This window comes from Bos taurus, chromosome 18, assembly GCF_002263795.3.
Source record: "Bos taurus isolate L1 Dominette 01449 registration number 42190680 breed Hereford chromosome 18, ARS-UCD2.0, whole genome shotgun sequence".
NCBI classification, from domain to species: Eukaryota; Metazoa; Chordata; class Mammalia; order Artiodactyla; family Bovidae; genus Bos; species Bos taurus.
This window is the reverse complement of record NC_037345.1, coordinates 61,347,827-61,367,439: the sequence shown is the minus strand read 5'-3', so window position 1 is coordinate 61,367,439 and position 19,613 is coordinate 61,347,827. Positions and strand designations below refer to the sequence as shown.

Here is a 19,613-nt window from a genome sequence, read left to right as displayed (position 1 = left end):
TGTTTTTATTTTTTTTTGGAGTGCCAGAATCTCTTTGCAGGAAAGCTGACCTTCTGCAAGTGCTTTCACACATGAGAATCTGCCCGTGTCAGAACCCATGTCTCCTGCCTTGGCAGGCAGATTTACCACTGAGCCACCAAAGAAGCCCCAAATGAAATATTTTTTGACCTCTAGTTATTCTGGGGATTTTTCAGAGAGCTCCTAAAACATCTCAAGGAATGATACTGACCTCATTACAATTAGGCATACTGGCACATATAATTACGTGGGAACCATCAGCAGATCCCCTGGAAGAGAGCAGGGCAACCCACTCCAGTATCCTTGCCAGGAGAATCCCATGGACAGAGGAGCCTGTAGGGCTATAGTCTGTTGGGTCTCAAAAGTCAGACACGACTGACTGAAGTGACTGAAGTGACTTGTCTGGAATGACTAAGTGACTAAGCATACACATGTCAAATAAGTGATGATAAACCTTCTTAGGTTATATTGGAAGGATAAGTGTTATTAATATGTGTTCTAAAAATTATATGAAATTCCTAAAAACCTGATATGTCCTGGTAAATTATGTCACATTTCAGGATATTATCTTAAAAATATGAATGTTACAGAAATAACCAAAATTCTCTTTTCTTTTTCTTACTTGAGTGTTATTTAATTTTCCATCAACAGAGCCAGACACCTCAGCTCTGAAATTCCCATCTTACATAGGTTATATAAGCACTCATCCTGTGTCTTATTTCTCCACTTCTTTGCCAAGCCTTTAGACAGTTACAAGGAAGGTTAGGTGATGTTTCCAGGTTCACATGGCCAGTAAAGTGGGGAGGCATGGGGTTGGAGGAGAGGAATGTGTGACGTCTGGAGGGTTTCCATGTTGTATCCCTATCCCTGAAAAGACAGCAGACCCTCAGTCATCTCTCAAATCCCTTCCTCACCTTCTTGCCCTGCTCCCAACCACTCATTGACTTCCTGCGATCTGTGGGAACCACCCATTGAAATAACAGATTCATGCAATAACACACTAATGATTTGTTCTTTCTCCTTCTTCTGCCAGCTGTTTTCCCCCGTCATCAATCTACACCAAGAATAATCATTTTAAAAATCTTTGTTTCCATGAGATGCCCACCTACATCAATCACTTCATGATTTTCATGTGAAAGTGAGATCAGATCAAAGGAAGAGGTTGTCATCTCACAGAACCCTTCACCACCTTCTCACCCCTCTCTTCACTCTCCTCTTCCCAATTTTCCTCTGCATTTTTCTCTCCTGTGAAATGATCTATCCAGCACCAGCTATAGACATTGTTATTGTTTAGTCTCTAAGTTGTGTCTGCCTCTTTTTCAACCCCCTGGACTGTATCCCATCAGGCTCCTCTGTCCATGGGATTTTCCAGGCAAGAACACTGGAAACAGTTGCTATCTCCTCCTCCAGGGGATCTTCCCAATCGAGGGATTGAACGTGTCTCCTGCATTGGCAGGTGGATTCTTTACCATGGAGCCACCAGGGAAGACCAGTCATAGATTAGACATGGCCTTAAAGTCTCATTTTCTGTTCCAAGTCATTTAACAAAATATCATTTTTCCCAAACAAATACTGTGGTCTCCCTTTGATAATTACTGGTACATAAAAAGTTCCCCATCTTGGGTCATGTAAAATATTACATGTACATATGATTCTTTCATTAAATATCTCATCAAATATAACTGAGCACTTATGGTATTCCTGACACTGTTTTAGCCACTGGGAAGCAAATGGTGGTCAAAGTGTGAAGAGGTGAACGCATCTCCCTTCTTTCAAATTCATATGTTGAAGTCCTGATCCCCAGGACTTCAGATTGTGACTGTATTTTGTGGGGGGCCTTAAAGAGCTAATTAAGTTTAAATGAGGTCATGAGGATGGGCCCTAACAAAGTACGACTATACCATATGTCAAGAGGATATTAGAATGCGCAGAGCATACAGAGACACCAAGAGGTGACAGATACAGAAAATAGTATCACAAGATAACTAGATACATTGATTTTAGATCAACAATGAACCTGAACACCTATACTTTAATACATATATTACATATACATCTTTTGTGCACATTAACTATACATCTTTTAATATATACATACACATGTACAAGCATATGTCATTTTATTGTGCTTTGCAGATGCTGCAGTTTTTGCAAACTGAGGGTTTGTGGCAACTCTGGGTTGTAAGATGACAGCTAGCATTTTTCAGCAATAAAATACTTTTAGGTTAAAGTATGTACATTTTTTAGACAGAATATATATCACACTGAATAGACTACAATGTAGTGTGAATGTAAGTTCATATGCACTGGGAAACCAATGAATTTGTGTGACTCTCTTTATTGCCAGTTCTCTTCACTATGGTAGTCTGGAATCAAACCAGGAATATCTCAGGGGCATGCCTGCAGGGTCCTGTTGTGGTTGCTCAGTTGCTAAGTCATGTGCAAGAGTTTGTGACCCCGTGGAATGCAGCACACCAGGCTCCTCTATCCTCCACTATCTCCTGGAGGTGTCCATTGAGTCAGTGATGCTATCTAAGCATCTCATTGTCTGTTCCCTCTTCTCCTCCTGCCCTCAGTCTTTCCCCAAATCAGGGTCTTTTCCATTGAGTCAGCTCTGCACATCATGTGGCCAAAGTATTGATGCTTCAACTTCAGCATCAGTCCTTCCAATGAATATTCAGGGTTGATTTCCTTTAGGGTTGTCTGGTTTGATCTCCTTGCAGTACAAGGGACAGTCAAGGTCTTCGCCAGTGCCACAGTTTTCAAAAGCATCAGTTCTTCAGTGTTCAGCTTTCTTTATGGCCAAACTCTCACATCGGTACATGACTACTGGAAAAACCGTAACTTTGACTAGACAGACATTTTTTGGCAAAGTAATCTCTCTGCTTTTTAATACACTGTCTATGTTTGTCATAGGTTTCTTTTCAAGGAACAAGCGTTTTTTAATTTCATGGCTATAGTCACTGTCTGCAGTGATTTTGGAGCCAAAGGAAAGAAAACTTGGCACTGCTTCCACTTTTTCCTCTTCTATTTGCCATGAAGTGATGGGACCAGATGCTATGACCTTAGTTTTTTTGAGTCTTGAATGTTAAACCAGGCTTTTCACTCTCCTCTTTCACCTTCATCAAGAGGCTCTTTATTTCCTCTTCACTTTCAGTCATTAGGATGGTATCATCTGAGGCTGTTGATACTTCTCCTGGCAATCTTGTTCCCAGCTCATGATTCATCCAGCCCAGTATTTGGCATGATGTACTCTGCATAGAAGTTAAATAAGACGAGAACATCATACAGCCTTAACATACTCCCTTGCCAGTTTTGAACCAGTCCACCATTCCATGTCCGATTCTAACTGTTGCTTCTTGACCTGCATACAGGTTTCTAGAAAGCAGGTGAGATGGTCTGGTATTCCCATCTCTTTAAGGATATTCCACAGTTTGTTGTGATCCATACAGTGACAGGCTTTGGCATAGTTAATGAAGCAGAAGTTGCTTTTTTCCCTGAATTCTCTTGCTTTCTCTGTGATCCAACAAACGTAGGCAATTTGATCTCTGGTTCGTCTGCCTTTTCTAAAGCCAGCTTGTATCTGGAAGTTCTCAGTTCATGTACTGCCGAAGTCTAGCTTAGGATTTTGAGCATTACCTTTCTAGGCTGTGAAATGAGTGCAGTTGTATGGTAGTTTGACCACTCCTTGGCTTACCCTTCTTGGGATTGGAATGAAAAGTGATCTTTTACTTCAAACTTATTGATGACCGAATATTTAAGGTGTAAATCTTACACAATATATGATTACCTATGTTTCCTCCTCAAGTGGCCAGCTCTGTGCTCATGCTGGAGATGGGAACAAGGAGTTGTTTCTCAGGTGCCAGGTTAACATTTTCTTTCTCCTGCTGGTTATGTTGTTGTACTTTCTTTGTGAAAATCGGTCTTGCTGCACACTTAAGAAGCATGTGTTTTTCTGTATGTATATCATGCTTTGAAAAGCTTACTTAAAAATTAGACAACATTAAAGTCACTTTGTCCACTGGCAATAAAGACAGGGCTGTAGATGCATACACCTTCACACTCCATAGAGGCTGAAAGTGTTCATGTAGCAGAAGACACCTTCTGTGTATGTAGGGATTCTACACAACATCTGTGACCTGTGGTTAAGATGAGTCAGCAGTACGGGTGTTTTTGTCAAGAGTCTGGGAGGTGGATGCTGGTGGTTAGTGCTCATCGTTCTCCTCCAGGCTGTGTCGGATCCCGTATCCAAAGTATATGAGAAATCCTAGTAAGGAAATGAGAAAATGAGAAGGATAAGCAGGTACTCTTCCTGGTTAAAAACATCCAATAGGCCTCCTATGGTGGTCAAGAAGCTTAGGGGAGCTCAGTTTGGGATCTGTCACTCAAGAAGTCCCTTTATGCCAGAAAGCCACTTACCAACCACATTCCAGATGCCAAATATGGCCCAGGTCCCAGAAGTTATCTGCATCATCAAGTAAATGTTCACAAAGATGCTCACCAGTGGGAGGAGAGGCAGAGCAGGGACCTGTGGGGCAGAGTCAGTTCATCCCTGAACACACCCCAGATGCCTGAATGAGAGACTCTACCCCAAGTGGGCAAGAAGACTAGCCTTCAGACTGCGTATTCAGTGCCTACTCAGACTGTGTATGTAAAGTACTGAGGGGGATCAGGAAGAGTCCATTGGTTTTAGCAGTTCCCCTCACTCCCTGGATGTTTAGACCATGAAGCAGGTTCACTCCAGGTGGACAGTTTGGGCACATAAGGTCACTTACCTTAAAATAAAGAGGAATGGGGTTTTGGGGCTGCCTCCAGATGATGACCATGACTCCAATGATGAGCAGCAGCAGCAGCACAGCCACTGGTGTGTACTTGGAGTCTCCAGAGAACCCCTGACTGGACCACTGGACCAGGATCAGGCTCAAGATTATCATCAGGAGAACTACAGGGGTCAAGGTGGAGGAGAACAGGTTCAACTTCAGAAGCTGAAGATGTCAAGACCTTGGGTCACACCTTTCCCCAGGCTGCCCACCTCAGCAAGAGCCCTTATATCACCAAGACTCCTCAGTTGACAAAATACACACTCCAACACCATACTGTCAATTTCAGAAAATGACCAAAGAGAAATCCCACTGCTCACCGAGTAGTGAGACACATCCGTAGACAATCTGGCCAGATTTCCTAGTGGGGATGGTGCTGATAGGGAACCACAGACTCTTTAAATGGTTTAAAACTCTTTGAATGTTTGAGTTTCTTGCTTCAGGTACAGAGTCCAATGGATGTTCACCAGGGCCAGGCATCTCAAGTCCCTCCTCTGTATTCTCATTCTTGCTTAATTTCTGGTCTGGCTGGTACCTGAATTTGAGATTTTAAGGCAATATTAACAGCAGCCCCTACTCATCCAACATCACACAGCCTATTCCCCATGTGTCCTGTCTTAACCAAGCAGGACTTTTAGACGATAGCATGAAGGCAGAAGATGCTTACCTCCCAACTAATCCCCAAGACTCCCTACTGAAGTGTAGTGGGGTCTCACCTGAGCACAAGAATAGAAAATGCCACCAGGGAGTAAATGAGCAGGGTCCCGACTGCCACGAGCTCCAGAAGATCTGTGTACTTGAATAGTAATGCCATGACTCCTAGAATGAGGGCACAAACAAGGTGGGAAGGGAGTGAGAAACAGCTGGAAAAATGTAAGTTAAAGGTGGGTTTCAATTTTGTTTTTAACCTGCAAGATTTCCAGCAGACATGATGGCCACAATACGGGTGCCTGTGCGGACATGGATCCGGGTAAGTACCCGGAAAAGGAGCCCGTCCTGTGCCACAGTGTAGATCAAAAGAGGCATTCTGAACACGGCACCATGGAGTCTGGAAGAGAAGATGGAAACATGTAAGGATGTGGAGAAGCAGACAGACTGGGACTTCTGCTCTCTTGTCGGCTTAGCGTAAGGTGTCTCCCTGTCTTCACTACCAATTCTAAGGGTTGGGAGATCTGAGTATCTGACAGTAGACAGGGAGAAAACCATGGCACTGACCTGGATATAAGATCACATAGTGTGCCAATAGTCACGAAATATCTGGCGGGGAGCCACCAACTGTGGAGAACGCTTTGTGGCAAAAGGTCGTGAGGCTGAATCTGGTAGTAGGGCACAATGAGGGTGAGTGCCGCTGAGACACTGGAGTAGGCCAAAAAGCAGATGAAGATCGTGATCATGATGCTCCAGGGGATGGAACGATGAGGATTTATAGCTTCTACCCCTGCCAAAAGGGAAGAAGTATTGGGTCAGGAAAACACAGTCAGGTGAAATCACAAAATCCCCTTTTTTTTGCACTCCACAAACAGGTTTCCCCTAAGCCAGGGGCAGCCAGTCTGTTCCCAAACCCCAGATGGGACCCACAGTGACCATGTTACCTTTAGTGGCAAAGCCATCAACACCCAAAAAATAGTAGAAACATGTAGCTGTTCCCTGGAGAATCCCTTCAAAGCCAAAAGGTGCAAACCCTCCAGAACCCAGAGGGCCCAAGCTATGGTGAGAGAAGGAAAGAGAAAGAATGTAGGTGAGGTGTGTTCTGCCATCTCTACTGAGCTTCTCCCTTCATACCTCAAGTCCTGGGCTCCAGGACTTGCTTCATCTGGATCCATCAGCCCAGATATCTTTAGTCCACACCATACCAGCTCTGCATGCCCGTCAACCATATATTATGGCCAATATTACCCTCCTAAACCATAGATGTCTCTGGATCCAGATGTGTTCAGTTTGTAGTCCTGTTCTGTGAGCTTCCAGTTATGCAGATCTCCCTTAACGAAGCCAGTGATGGTAATGAAAATGAGAACCAAAAGGTTGATAACTTGGGATATTCTGATAACCAGGATTGACTCATGAGCTCCAAGAGCCACTATTCCTGTGGGAAAGATGTAATATGAAACACTCAAACTATTGATACATTTATAGGTACACTGGTCATGAAAACACCCTTTTTCAACAACACAAGAGATGACTCCTCACTTGGACATCATCAGAAGTTCAATACTGAAATCAGATTTATTATATTGTTTGTAGCTGAAGATGGAGAGGCTCTATATAGTCAGCAAAAGAAGACCTGGAGCTGACTGTGGCTCAGATCATCAGCTCCTTATTGCAAAATTCAAGCTTAAATTGAAGAAAGTAGGGAAAACTACTAGACCATTCAGGTATGACCTAAATAAAATCCATTATAATTAAACAGTGGAGGTGACAAATAGATTCAAGGGATTAGATCCAGTAGGCAGACTGCCTGAAGAACTAAGGCCAGAGATTCCTAACACTGTACAGGAGGCAATGACCAAAACCATCCCCAAGGAAAAGAAATGCAGAAAGGCAAAATGGGTGTCTGAGGAGGCTTTACAAATAGGTGAGGGAAGATGAGAAGTGAAAGACAAAGGAGAAAGGGAAAGATATAACCAACTGGATGCAGAATTCCAGAGAATAGCAGGGAGAGACAAGAAGGCCATCTTAAGTGAACAATGAAAAGAAATAGAGGAAAACAGCAGAGTGGGAAAGACTAGAGATCTCTTCAAGAAAACCTGGGATATTAAGGGAACATTTCATGAAAGGATGGGCATGATAAAGGACAGAAATGGTAAGGAACTAACAGAAGCAGAAGAGATTAAAAGAGGTGGCATGAAAACCCAGAACTATACAAAAAAGGTCTCAATGGCCTGGATAACCAAGATGGTGTGGTCATTCACCTAGAACGAGACATCCTGGAGTGTGAAGTTAAGTGGGTCTTAGGAAGCAATGGGCTTCCCTTGTGGCTCAGACGGTAAAGCGTCTGCCTACAATGTGGGAGACCAGGGTTCGATCCCTGGGTCGGGAAGTTCCCCTGGAGAAGGCAGTGGCACCCCATTCCAGTATTCTTGCCTGGAAAATCCCGTGGACGGAGGAGCCCGGTAGGCTACAGTCCATGGGGTCGCAAAGAGTTGGACACGACTGAGCGACTTCACTAGGAAGCAATACTACAACAAAGCTAGTGGAGGTGATGGAATTCCAGCTGAGCGATTTCAAATCCTAAAAGATGATGCTGTGAAAGTGCTGTATTCGATGCGTGAGCAAACTTGGGAAACTCAACAGTAGCTTCAGGACTTCTAGATCAGTTTTCATTCCAATCCCAAAGAAGGGCAATGCCAAAGAATGTTCAAACTACTGTACAATTGCACTCATTTCACACATTAGCAAGGTTATGCTCAAAATCCTTCAAGCTATGCTTCAGCAATATGGGAACCAAGAACTTTCAGATGTACAACAGAGTTAAGAAAATGCAAAGGACCAGAGATCAAATTGCCAAAATTCATTGAATCACAGAGAAAGTGGGGGGAAATACCAGTAAATCATATACTTCTGCTTCATTTGACTATACTAAAGCCTTTGACTGTATGGATCACAATAAACTGGAAAAATTCTTAAAGAGATAAGAATACCAGATCAATTTACCTGTCTCCTGAGAAATCTATGCAAGTCAAGAAGCAACAGTCAGATCCAGACATAGAATAATGGACTGGTTCCAAATTGGAAGAAGAGTACATCAAGGCTGTATATTGTCACCCTGCTTATTTAACTTACATGCAGTAGTACATCATGCAAAGTGCCAAGCTGGATGAAGCACAAGCTGGAATCAAGATTGCCAGGAGAAATAGCAACAATCTCAGATATGCAGATGATACCACCCTAATGGCAGAAAATGAACAGAAACTAAAGAGCCTCTTGCTGAAAGTGAAAGAGGAGAGTGAAAAAGCTGGCTTAAAACTCAATATTCAAAAAGTTAAGACCATAGCATCTGGTCCCATCACTTCCTGGCAAATAGAAGAGGGAAAAGTGGAAGCAGTGACAGATTTTCTTTTTTGGGGCTGCAAAATCACTGCAGATGGTGACTGCAGCCATTAAATCAAAAGATACTTGCTTCTTGGAAGGAAAGCTATGGCAAACCTAGACAGCATATTAAAGAGCAGAGACATCACTTTGCCTACAAAGGTCTGTATAGTCAAAGCTATGGTTTTTTCAATAGTCATGTACTGATGTGAGAATTGGACCATAAGAAAGCTGAGCACCAAAGAACTGATGCTTTAAAATTATGCTAGAGATGACTATTGAGAGTCCCTTGGACAGCAAGGGGAACAAACCAATCAATCCTAAAGGAAATCAACCCTGAATATTCATTGGAAGGACTGATGCTGAAGCTCCAATACTTTGGCCACCTGATGAGCAGAACTGACTCATTGGAAAAGATTCTGATGTTGGGTAAGATTGAGGGCAGGAGGAGAAGAGGGTGACAGAGAATGAAAGGGTTGGATATCATCAATGATCAATGAACATAAATTTGAGCAAACTCCAGAAGATAGTGGAGGACAGAGGAGCTTGGCATACATAATCCATGGGGTTGCAAAGAGTTGGATATGACTTAGTGACTGAACAACAACAGGAAGCAGAGAAATAGTTGCTCAGGGCTGACAGTTGGTGGTGGTGGACAAACAGACACACAACTGCTCAGTGGGCACAGAGGTGTTGAACGTGTTTGGAACTAGATGGAGGTGATGGTTGCCCAACATTACAGATGTGCCTGATGCTACTGAATTGTACACTTTAAGATGTTAATTATTGTGGCAATCTTCTCAGAATACATGTCTAACAAAGCAAGATGTACACCTTAATCTTACACAATGTTGTATGTCAGTTATATTAGACTGAAGCTGGGAAAAATTACAAAGTGGTTAATTTTATGCTATGTGAATTTCCTCTCAATTAAAAAAAAAATCTTTGGCCTCAGTACAAAGGAAGACTTGTTGGTCTAAGTAAATGATTCTCAGCTTGGGGTAATTTTATTCCCCAAGGGACATTGGCACTGTCTGGAGACACCCTGATTGCCACAGTTGGGGGTGGGTGGATGTCACTGGTATCTAGTGAGCAAAGGCCAAGGATGACACTCAGCACTCAATAATGATTAAAAAAGAAACTAAAATTCACAGAACAGCCCCCCCCTGCCCCACCAAACCAAAGAATGATAAGCCCAAATTGTCAGTAGTGCCAAAGGTGGAAAACAATGGTCTGTGTCTTAGCTTCTATTTCAAGACCATTCTTTCTATTTCTAATCCTCCACCATTCTAACATGTGAAGCCTTTCCTACACCAGCTCCCTCTCCACACCCTGTTCTTCCCATCCTGTTGTTGAGCCGTGTCTCACCTGTCATCAGCAGTACCAGGCCCAGGGCAAAAAGTCTGCATATGTGGCCAGGGAGTAAGGCAGGTGCAGAGAGAAAGTTTCCTGTAATGCCTGAGAGATGTGATTCCCAATCAGGTTGTCCAGGATATAACTCGAGGCCCTGGCTGAGATGGCGGTGGCTGCAGAGGCAGAAGAAGGAGCATTCATTGAAAAGCAAAAATTAATGTGCCATAGTATCTAAAAACACAGACAAAATACCTGTATATACAAAAAGCCTAAATATACACAAATTCCTGTATATACAAATACCTGCTACAAAATACAAAATATCAAAGAGTTTCTTTTCATGAGTTGGGGAGAGTAGAACCAAATGATTCACCAAAATGTCAGGTGTTTTAATACGTTAGGAGCAGATCAATGTTATACAAGAAAAGAAAACACGTAAGTGGGACTGGAGGGCTGGGATAAGGCATGGAATTTAAAATCAAGCAGTAAAGGAAAATCCCAGGAAGGCAACAACTGAGCAAAGATTTCACTATGGTTAGGGGATGAGCCTGTGGGACAAGCCTCCCTCTCAACCATTTCCTATGGTTCCCTTTCCTTCTGGGTTCATGGTCCATCATTTAAGGTCACAGGATAGAATCAACTTGAATGCAGTTGTAGGGTCTTCCTGACACTATTATCAACCTTCCTGCACAAGGTCAAGAATAAAGTGCTCATGAATAACTGAGAACCCAATCCTCCAACATCCCAGTCTTGAGCCCCACAAGATTGCTGGCCCATCGTCTCACCTGTGACTACGGGAAGTATGGAGTTCCAGCCAGCGATGAAGGCATAGAGTTGACCCATCGTGACATAGCTGTAGAGGTATGCAGAACCAGAGCGTGGTACCCAGGCCCCAAATTCAGTGTAGTAGAGCCCAGATAACATAGAATACAGGGCAGCCACCAAGAGCGAGATGATGATTGCTGGTCCAGCTACGTACTTGGCCAGTCCACCAGTCACAATGTACATGACAGCCATCAGCATCCCACCCACACCCCAGATCACCAGGTTTAGGGTATTCAGATGAGCCACGGGTCTCTCAGACTCATCTATGGGTTCCAGCGGCAGCTTGCGGATGAGCTTCTGACCAAACTGGCGAACAAACTGACGCACCATACTAGACATAGTTAAAGAGGCTACAGTCTGCTGAGGAAAGAAGACAGAAAGCCGTTAAGAATGTCCATCCGCCCTTGGCACTGGGGTCCAGTTCTATGGAGTAAGGAAGTGATGGAGCAGGTGGTAAAGGACACACTGGGCAAGCTCTCCATCTCTGAGATTTGGTTTCTACAATCATAGAGAAGACTTCTAATTTGTCTCAAAGTTACTGGAAAGTTTGCTTGAGAAGAAGTGAGATGGAGTGGATTATGTCTCCCCAAATGTGCCCTTTGACCAGTAAATTGTTTTGAGCTAAAGTTAATTAAGACCCATTAGACTCAGGAGAAGCTCTTTACCTCTCCCTTAACTGTTCAAAATAATGCAGATTCGGAGACCTATGCCAGGAAGAGAGCTATTACCACAGAGAACTTTTTAATCTCAGAAAGACTTACCTGCTTGGAATGGGCAAACATTTGTTCACCAGGCACTTGCTCTTCTCATCCTTCTGTGCATGGTCTTCCTCCCATTTGAAGGCCCAGATCCCCACCCCTTTCTTCTTAACTCAGGTTGTCATATAAGCCTCAACTGTCTGACAGTCTTTGAGCCTCAAAAAATTTTATGGGGCTCCTGTACATATTAAACTAACTGTGTTCATCTGTCTTATATCAACTGAATTGTTAGCCCAGCTGAAGAATCTAGAAAGCCAAGTCTTCTGCCCCTACAGAAGCAAAAGTTTCCAACACAGAGCCCGGCACATCATAGGTCCTTAATTGGTATAAGTTGGAAGGCTAAGAATTCTGATTTTTTAATCGAAATCGACCCCCTTCTTGTCTGATTTTGCTGAAACTACATTTCATCTTTGTTCTCCTTTCCCCTGCAAAACAGGGCAAATTATCATCATCATTTCCTCCCCTCTTTGATAGGGGTGAAGTGACTCTTTTAGGGGCTTGCTGAACCGAGTGCTCAGACTCTGCAATTTCTTCACCAAGGATCCTGAAACCTGGACACTTTCTGTTTCATTGTTTGCGGAGTGACATGGAATAGGAACTCTGTTCTGGGGCAGAATGAGATGACATTTGAGGGGAGGCACAGACTCTAGCCCAGCTCAGTCAAAGCATCAAACTACAGTGGCCTCCCAACTGCCTGGAGGGAGGGGGGACTAACGTTCATTCTGAATCAGAGATGACAGGACTGTGTTTTCTGCTGCTTTGTGACATGGAATGTCTCCTCACTACACTGCTCTGCAAGACTAGGCTGACCCAGTGACCACCAGTTATTGTGAGGGGGGCTTCCACCCCTGATATTCCAAAGTCCAAGTTTAACATTTTGATTAAGAGCAAGCGTTCAGGCGCAGAGCGGTTTGGTCATTCATTGGAAGGAGTTTTTCCTGTGTTTCAGCTACTGCGGCTCTTTGGGCAGCAGCGGCGGTGCGCTGGTCGGAGAAGCTGCGTAAAACTTCGGCATTCAGATCAGATCAGTCGCTCAGTAGTGTCCAGCTTTTGCGACCCCATGAATTGCAGCACGCCAGGCCTCCCTGTCCATCACAACTCCCGGAGTTCACTCAGACTCACGTCCATCGAGTCAGTGATGCCATCCAGGCATCTCATCCTCTGTCGTCCCCTTCTCCTCCTGCCCCCAATCCCTCCCAGCATCAGAGTCTTTTCCAATGAGTCAACTCTTCACATGTGGTGGCCAAAGTACTGGAGTGTCAGCTTTAGCATCATTCCTTCCAAAGAAATCCCAGGGCTGATCTCCTTCAGAATGGACTGGTTGGATCTCCTTGCAGTCCAAGGGACTCTCAAGAGTCTTCTCCAACACCACAGTTCAAAAGCATCAATTCCTCGGTGCTCAGCCTTCTTCACAGTCCAACTCTCACATCCATACATGACCACAGGAAAAACCATACCCTTGACTAGATGAACATTTGTTGGCAAAGTAATGTCTCTGCTTTTGAATATGCTATCTAGGTTGGTCATAACTTTCCTTCCAAGGAGTAAGTGTCTTTTAATTTCGTGGCTGCAGTCACCATCTGTAGTGATTTTGGAGCCCAGAAAAATAAAGTCTGACACTGTTTGCACTGTTTCCCCATCTATTTCCCATGAAGTGATGGGACCGGATGCCATGATCTTCCTTTTCTGAATGTTGAGCTTTAAGCCAACTTTTTCACTCTCCACTTTCATCAAGAGGCTTTTGAGTTCTCTTCACTTTCTGCCATAAGGGTGGTGTCATCTGCATATCTGAGGTTATTGATATTTCTCCTGGCAATCTTGATTCCAGCTTGTGTTTCTTCGAGTCCAGAGTTTTAGGTGAAAGAAAATGGTCCGAAACAAGCAGACTGCTCTCAAGTCAACAGGTGGGAAAGCGCCCCACAAGCAGCTGGCCACCAAAGTGGCCAGGAAAAGCGCCCCCTCTACCGGCAGGGTGAAAAAAACCTCATCACTACAGGCCGGGGACTGTTGGCGCTTCGAGAAATCTGTTGTTACCAGAAATCCACTGAGTTTCTGATCTGGAAACTGCCTTTCCAGAGGTTGGTGAGGGAGATCGCCCAGGATTTCAAAACCGACTTGAGGTTCCAGAGTGCCGCCATCGGAGGCACTGCAGGAGGCTAGCGAAGCGTACCTGGCGGGTTTGTTTGAAGATACTAATCTGTGTGCCATCCACACTAAGAGAGTCACTGTCATGGCCCAAAGACATCCAGTTGGCTCACCGGATACGGGGAGAGAGAGCTTAAGTGAAGGCAGTTTTTATGTGTTTTGTAGTAAATTCTGTAAAATACTTCGGTTTAATTTGTGCCTTTTTTTGTAAGAAATTGTTTATAATATGTTGCATTTGTACTTAAGTCATTCCATCTTTCACTCAGGATGAATGCGAAAAGTGACTGTTCACAGACCTCAGTGATGTGCGCACTGTTGCTCAGGAGTGACAAGTTGCTAATATGCAGAAGGGATGGGTGATATTTCTTGCTTCTCATGATGCAAGTTTCTGTATGTTAATGACTTTTTGGGTAGCTATTAAGGTACTAGAATTGATAAATGTGTACAGGGTCCTTTTGCAATAAAACTGGTTATGACTTGATCCACGTGTTTAACAATTGGGGTTGTTAAATCTGACCATACATCACTGTGCCTGGAAAATCCCATGGACGGAGGAGCCTGGAAGGCTACAGTCCACGGGGTCGCTAAGAGTCGGACGCGACTGAGCGACTTCCCTTTCAGTTTCACTTTCATGCATTGGAGAAGGAAATGGCAAGCCACTCCAGTGTTCTTGCCTGGAGAATCCAGGGACGGGGGAGCCTGGTGGGCTGCCGTCTATGGGGTCACACAGAGTCGGACACGACTGAAGCGACTTAGCAGCAGCAGCATACATCACTGTGATAGAATGTGGGCTTTTTCAAGGGTGAAGATACAAGTCTTAACCACAGTGTAACTTACAATTTCCTTTTAAAAAAAAAGTAAACCTGGCAGCTATAGACTATACTATGTGCATTTATAATAGTTATTTTATATATTGTAGTGTCAACATTTTAAATTAAATGTTTTACATTGACATGTGGTGGGGAGTGTTGTCTTTAAGGTGGGTAATTTAGAGTTCGATTGGGTTTCTCCTGAGTAGACTGCACTTATTTATGTAGTAAAATGCTTTGCATGTAATACCTTGCATAAGTCCTCATTCTATCACATTTTAAACTAACCTTCTAGCTGATAATGCAAACACTAACGGGGAGGGGGATTTATTTATAAGGGCTCTAGACTATAATACAAGTTATTCACACCAGCATCATCTGTTACTAATATAGTAGTTACTGCAGCTTTTCTTTGTGTTGTGATTGGTCTCATAACTATGTTGAACTTTTCTCTACCAAGGAGGAACAATACCTAACTTTTTTTTCCTTGTGGGGTTTGTATTATAACTGTTAGGGTGAATTTGCTGTGAGGGAGGGACACAGCTTCAGCTTATGGAACCTCTGCCAGTTAAAATGGTGTTCATGTGGCATAGGTTCTGGAAAATCACTTCATAGAGATGGCTTTCCAAGTGGCTTCAAAATTTATCCTTCTATTGAAGTTTTTAGATCAATTATGTATGTTGACTAAATTTACAAAAAACTTGTTTATTCAAAAAAAAAAAAAAAAAGAGCAAGCATTCAAAGAGCCAGGAAGCTATGAATACAACCTTGGTTCTGCAAACACTGTGGCACTCTTGAACAAGTCATATATTTTTCTGGACTGTGTTTTCTTCTTGCTCAAATGCCGCCGTTGAACCTTCTGCACTGTGAGTAGGAATGTAAAATGGGGCAGCAGCTATGGATGCAGTATGTGGTTCATCAAAAATGAAAAATTCATTTTCCACATGATCAAGTCATGTCACTTTGGGTGTATACCCCAAAGATTGACAATAGGGTTCAAAGACATATTTGTACACCTGTGTTCCTTAGCAGCATTATTCACAATAGCTGAAAGTTGGAAGCAACAAAGATGTCCATCCATTAAGGAATGGATTAATACAATGTGGTCTATACATACAGTGGAATATTATTCAGCCTTAAACAGATAGGAAATTCTTTTTTTCAAATATATTTTTAAAATTTATTTTTCATGGAGGATGATTGCTTTGCACTATTGTGTTGCTTTCTGCCATACATCAACATGAATCAGCCATAGGTATGCATATGTCCCCTCCCTCTTGACTCTCCCTCCCATCCTGCTACTCCATCCCACCCTTCTAGGTTGTCACAGAGCACCAGGTTGAGCTCCTTGCATTACATAGCAAATTCCTACCGGTGATCTCTTTTACATATGGTAGCATATATGTTTCAATGCTACTCTCTCAATTCATCCCACCTTCTCCCTCCCACTCTGTGTCCACAAGTCTGTTCTCCAAAAGAGACAGGAAATTCTGATGCATGCTATAGTGTGGAGGAACACTGAGGACATTATGGTCAGTGACATAATCCAGTCACAAAAAAGCATGCTATGATTCCATGTCCATGAAGTACTGAGAGGAGTCAACTTCTTAGAGACAAAGTAGAATGGTGGTTTGCCAGGGGCTCGAATGAAGGGTGAACTGTTCATTATTAATAGAGATGCAGCTTTAGTTTTCTTCTTAGAAAAGAGGAGAAAAAAGATGTGAAAAGAGTTATTGAGATTGGTTGCACGACAATATAAATATACCTAACATCACTGAACTGTATAGTTAAAAATGGTTAAGATGGCAAATTTTAAGCTATATGTAATTTACCACCATATTTTAAAATTACTGCCAATAAGAAGAAATAGAGCCAACTTCACAGAGTTGCTGGGTTAGCAAACCAATGGTGACTCAATATAAATCACCAGACAGCCCTCCTCTGAGGACACCAAAATCCATGGATGCTCAAGATCCTTACAGTCACTGGAGCATCCACAGAGGAGGAACCTAGGGAATCAGAGGGTCAACACTACACGCGAGACTGACATCAGTGGTCCTCACAGCATAAACCCTGATCCAGGGGGAACTTTGACACTGTTTGAGCGCCAGTCAAGAAAAATGAGTCAGAATCTCCATGGTCTGATCCAGCCCCCTGCATCACCAATTCCCACATAAACCTGACAACTCCCAGCTCCTGTTTTCATCTGGAAAATGGGTCTGTCCACCCTCAGTCAGGAGCCGGGCTGACCCCCTCCACTCTGGGATTCAGAGGTCTCTTTGGGAGGATGTGAACTCAGCACCAAGTCTCCTACAGAAGAGGGTGACCCAGGACTTACTGGATCCTTGGAGCAGAGCCTGGAGCACTGGATCAGTCAGGGAGGCTGAGGTTCATTCATGCAGGACTGGAGCTGAGACATCTCTAAGGACCATAGAGCGGAGTCCTGAGCACAGAAGATGTCCGTTACCCTCTGCGTTGTTAGGGTGGAGATGAGGTTGGGTGGGCGGGGAGCATCTGCCATGTAGCTATCAGACTTAACACTTCCGTGGTTACTCTCAGGGAGTGGTTCTGAGAGGATTTTTTAAAATTTTATATTATTATTCATAACATAAAATTGACCATTTTAACCATCTTTAAGACTTCGCTGGCAGCTTAGACGGTGAAATGTCTGCCTACAATGCAGGAGACGCAGGTTCAATATCTGGGTCGGGAAAATCCCCTGGAGAAGAAAATGGCAACCCACTCCAGTACTCTTGCCTGGACAGAGGAGCCTAGTAGGCGAAAGTCCATGGGGTCACAAAGAGTTGGACTTGACTAAGCGACTTCACTTTCACTTTCAAGTGTCCATTTCAGTAGAATTAAATACGTTTGCATTTTTTGCAACCAAACTCCAGAACGTTTTTCGCCTTGCAACATATCAACTCTGTACCCATTCAACAACAATCCTGCCTTTCTCCTTTCATTGTTCTACTTTCTCTAAATCTGAGCACTCCAGGTGCCTCATTTCAATAGAATCAAAGTTTATTTATCCCTTCCTGTCAGGCTTATTTTGCTTAGTAGAATGTGTACTAGATTCCTCTATGTTGTAGCATGGGTTATATTCTTCTCCTTTTTAATGCTGAATAATACTCTAGTATATGCACATACCACATGGACTTAGCGATTCTTTGATCAGTGGGTACTTGGGTTGCTTTCATGTTTTAGTTACTGTGAATAATGCTGCTGTGAACAAGGATGTAGAAATATCTCTTCCAGAGTGTGCTTTCAATTCTTCTGGTTATAGCCTCAAAGGTAGAATTGCTGGATCATAAGGTTCTAACATTTTTATATCCTGTGATGGAGAAGATGTTCACATATGGAGCAATGAGGAAGTCATTTGGGCTTATCCAGAGTTCAGGCTGCACTGTGTGTGAACTAAGACAGTCTGTCCAACTCTCACAGCACATCTTTAACCCTGAGGTAAAGAACATCTGTTTTGAAGATAAGAACGAAGAACTCCCTTCTCATGGCATCCATGTTAACACTCCCTGGAAGATAAAGTTCCCTTCCCAGACACCAGGGTCCTACTGTCTCACTGTCTATGTACTAAGTCTGTTCCTCTTGAAACTTTAAGGAATACGACCCTGTCATGTTGATGTATGTGCTTCGTTTGGATGAGGTATAAGATTGTGGTTCAATGGAGCAGTTCCCCAGAGCTATCTGAGAGGGTGCCCCCAAGCTATAGCCCTCCGTTTGGGTCAAATAAAACTTTCCCTTTTCTCTTGTGTTTCTTGATTATTTTCCTGGACAGTGGAATTCATTGATCAGCAAGAACACTGAAGTAGAAAGAGTGTAAAACTAGGGGACCCAGCTCACAACCCTCCTCCCTCCCAGTAATTAATTGATTTGTTTTTGGTTGCACTAGGACTTTGTTGCTGTGCACTGTCTTTCTCCAGCTGCAGTGAGTGGGGCTGCTCTCTAGCTGTCATGCACTCTGTAGCTGCATTGTATGGGCTTATCACTGCAGGTGCTTTAGTCATAGACTGCCTTTACTTAGTGGCTAAGTCTTGTCTGATTCTTTCACAACCCCATGGACTGTAGCCAACCAGGCTCCAATGTCCATGGGATTCTCCAGACAATAATATTGGAGTGGGTTGCCATTTCCCCTCCAGGAGATCTTCCCAACCCAGGGGTCAAACCCACATTTCTTGCATTGACAGGCAGATTCTTTACTGTTGAGCCACTAGGGAAGCCCAATCATAGACATGCCATTAAAATCTAATTTTTCACTCCAAGTAGTTTAACAATATTATTTTTCCCAATCAAATACTGTTGTCTCCCTTTAATAATTTTTGGTAAATAAAAAGTTCCCTATCTTGGGTCATGTAAATTATTACATGTATGTGTGATTCTTTTGTTATGCAGCTCATGAAATATAGCTGAGCACTTATTGTATTCCAGACACTGTTTTAGGTGCTACAAAGCAAATGGTAGTCAGAATTGTGATGGGAGGGAATGTATCTCCCCACTTTCAAATTCATATATTGAAGTACTAAACCCTAGGACCTTGGAATATGACTCTATTTGGTGGTGAGAGGGTAACAGGCAGGAAGGCCAGGGGTCTCCAAATGGAGGAAATAGGCTGAAAGTGTCAGACATTTTTTAAAAAATCTCTCTTTTAAGTGGCAGGAGGAAACAAACTACAAGTGTCAGATGTTTTTCCCCCTTCTTTATGCAAATTTAAAAGGAGGTTTCTTTTAAAAATCCTGTGTGCCATGACAACACCTTGTTCTACCTGAACTTAACTTTTCTCAAACCTTGAGCTAAGGAATGCATTTTTCTTATGGAAATGTTTTTCTTACATATGTTAATGAACTATG

The 19,613-nt window shown here is 43.1% G+C and overlaps 1 protein-coding gene across 1 annotated transcript; it reads right to left on the bottom strand.

The window, feature by feature from the left end:
- Positions 1–3,559: 3,559 nt before the first annotated feature.
- LOC618873 (cationic amino acid transporter 3-like) lies at positions 3,560–11,372 on the bottom strand. The gene is given in 12 exon segments (XM_010815465.4): positions 3,560–4,285; positions 4,438–4,546; positions 4,794–4,960; positions 5,159–5,373; positions 5,555–5,657; positions 5,747–5,886; positions 6,054–6,276; positions 6,431–6,543; positions 6,735–6,921; positions 10,233–10,265; positions 10,268–10,390; positions 11,003–11,372. Coding segments are annotated over 12 exon segments (1,845 nt in total). The 3' UTR covers positions 3,560–4,223.
- Positions 11,373–19,613: the final 8,241 nt, after the last annotated feature.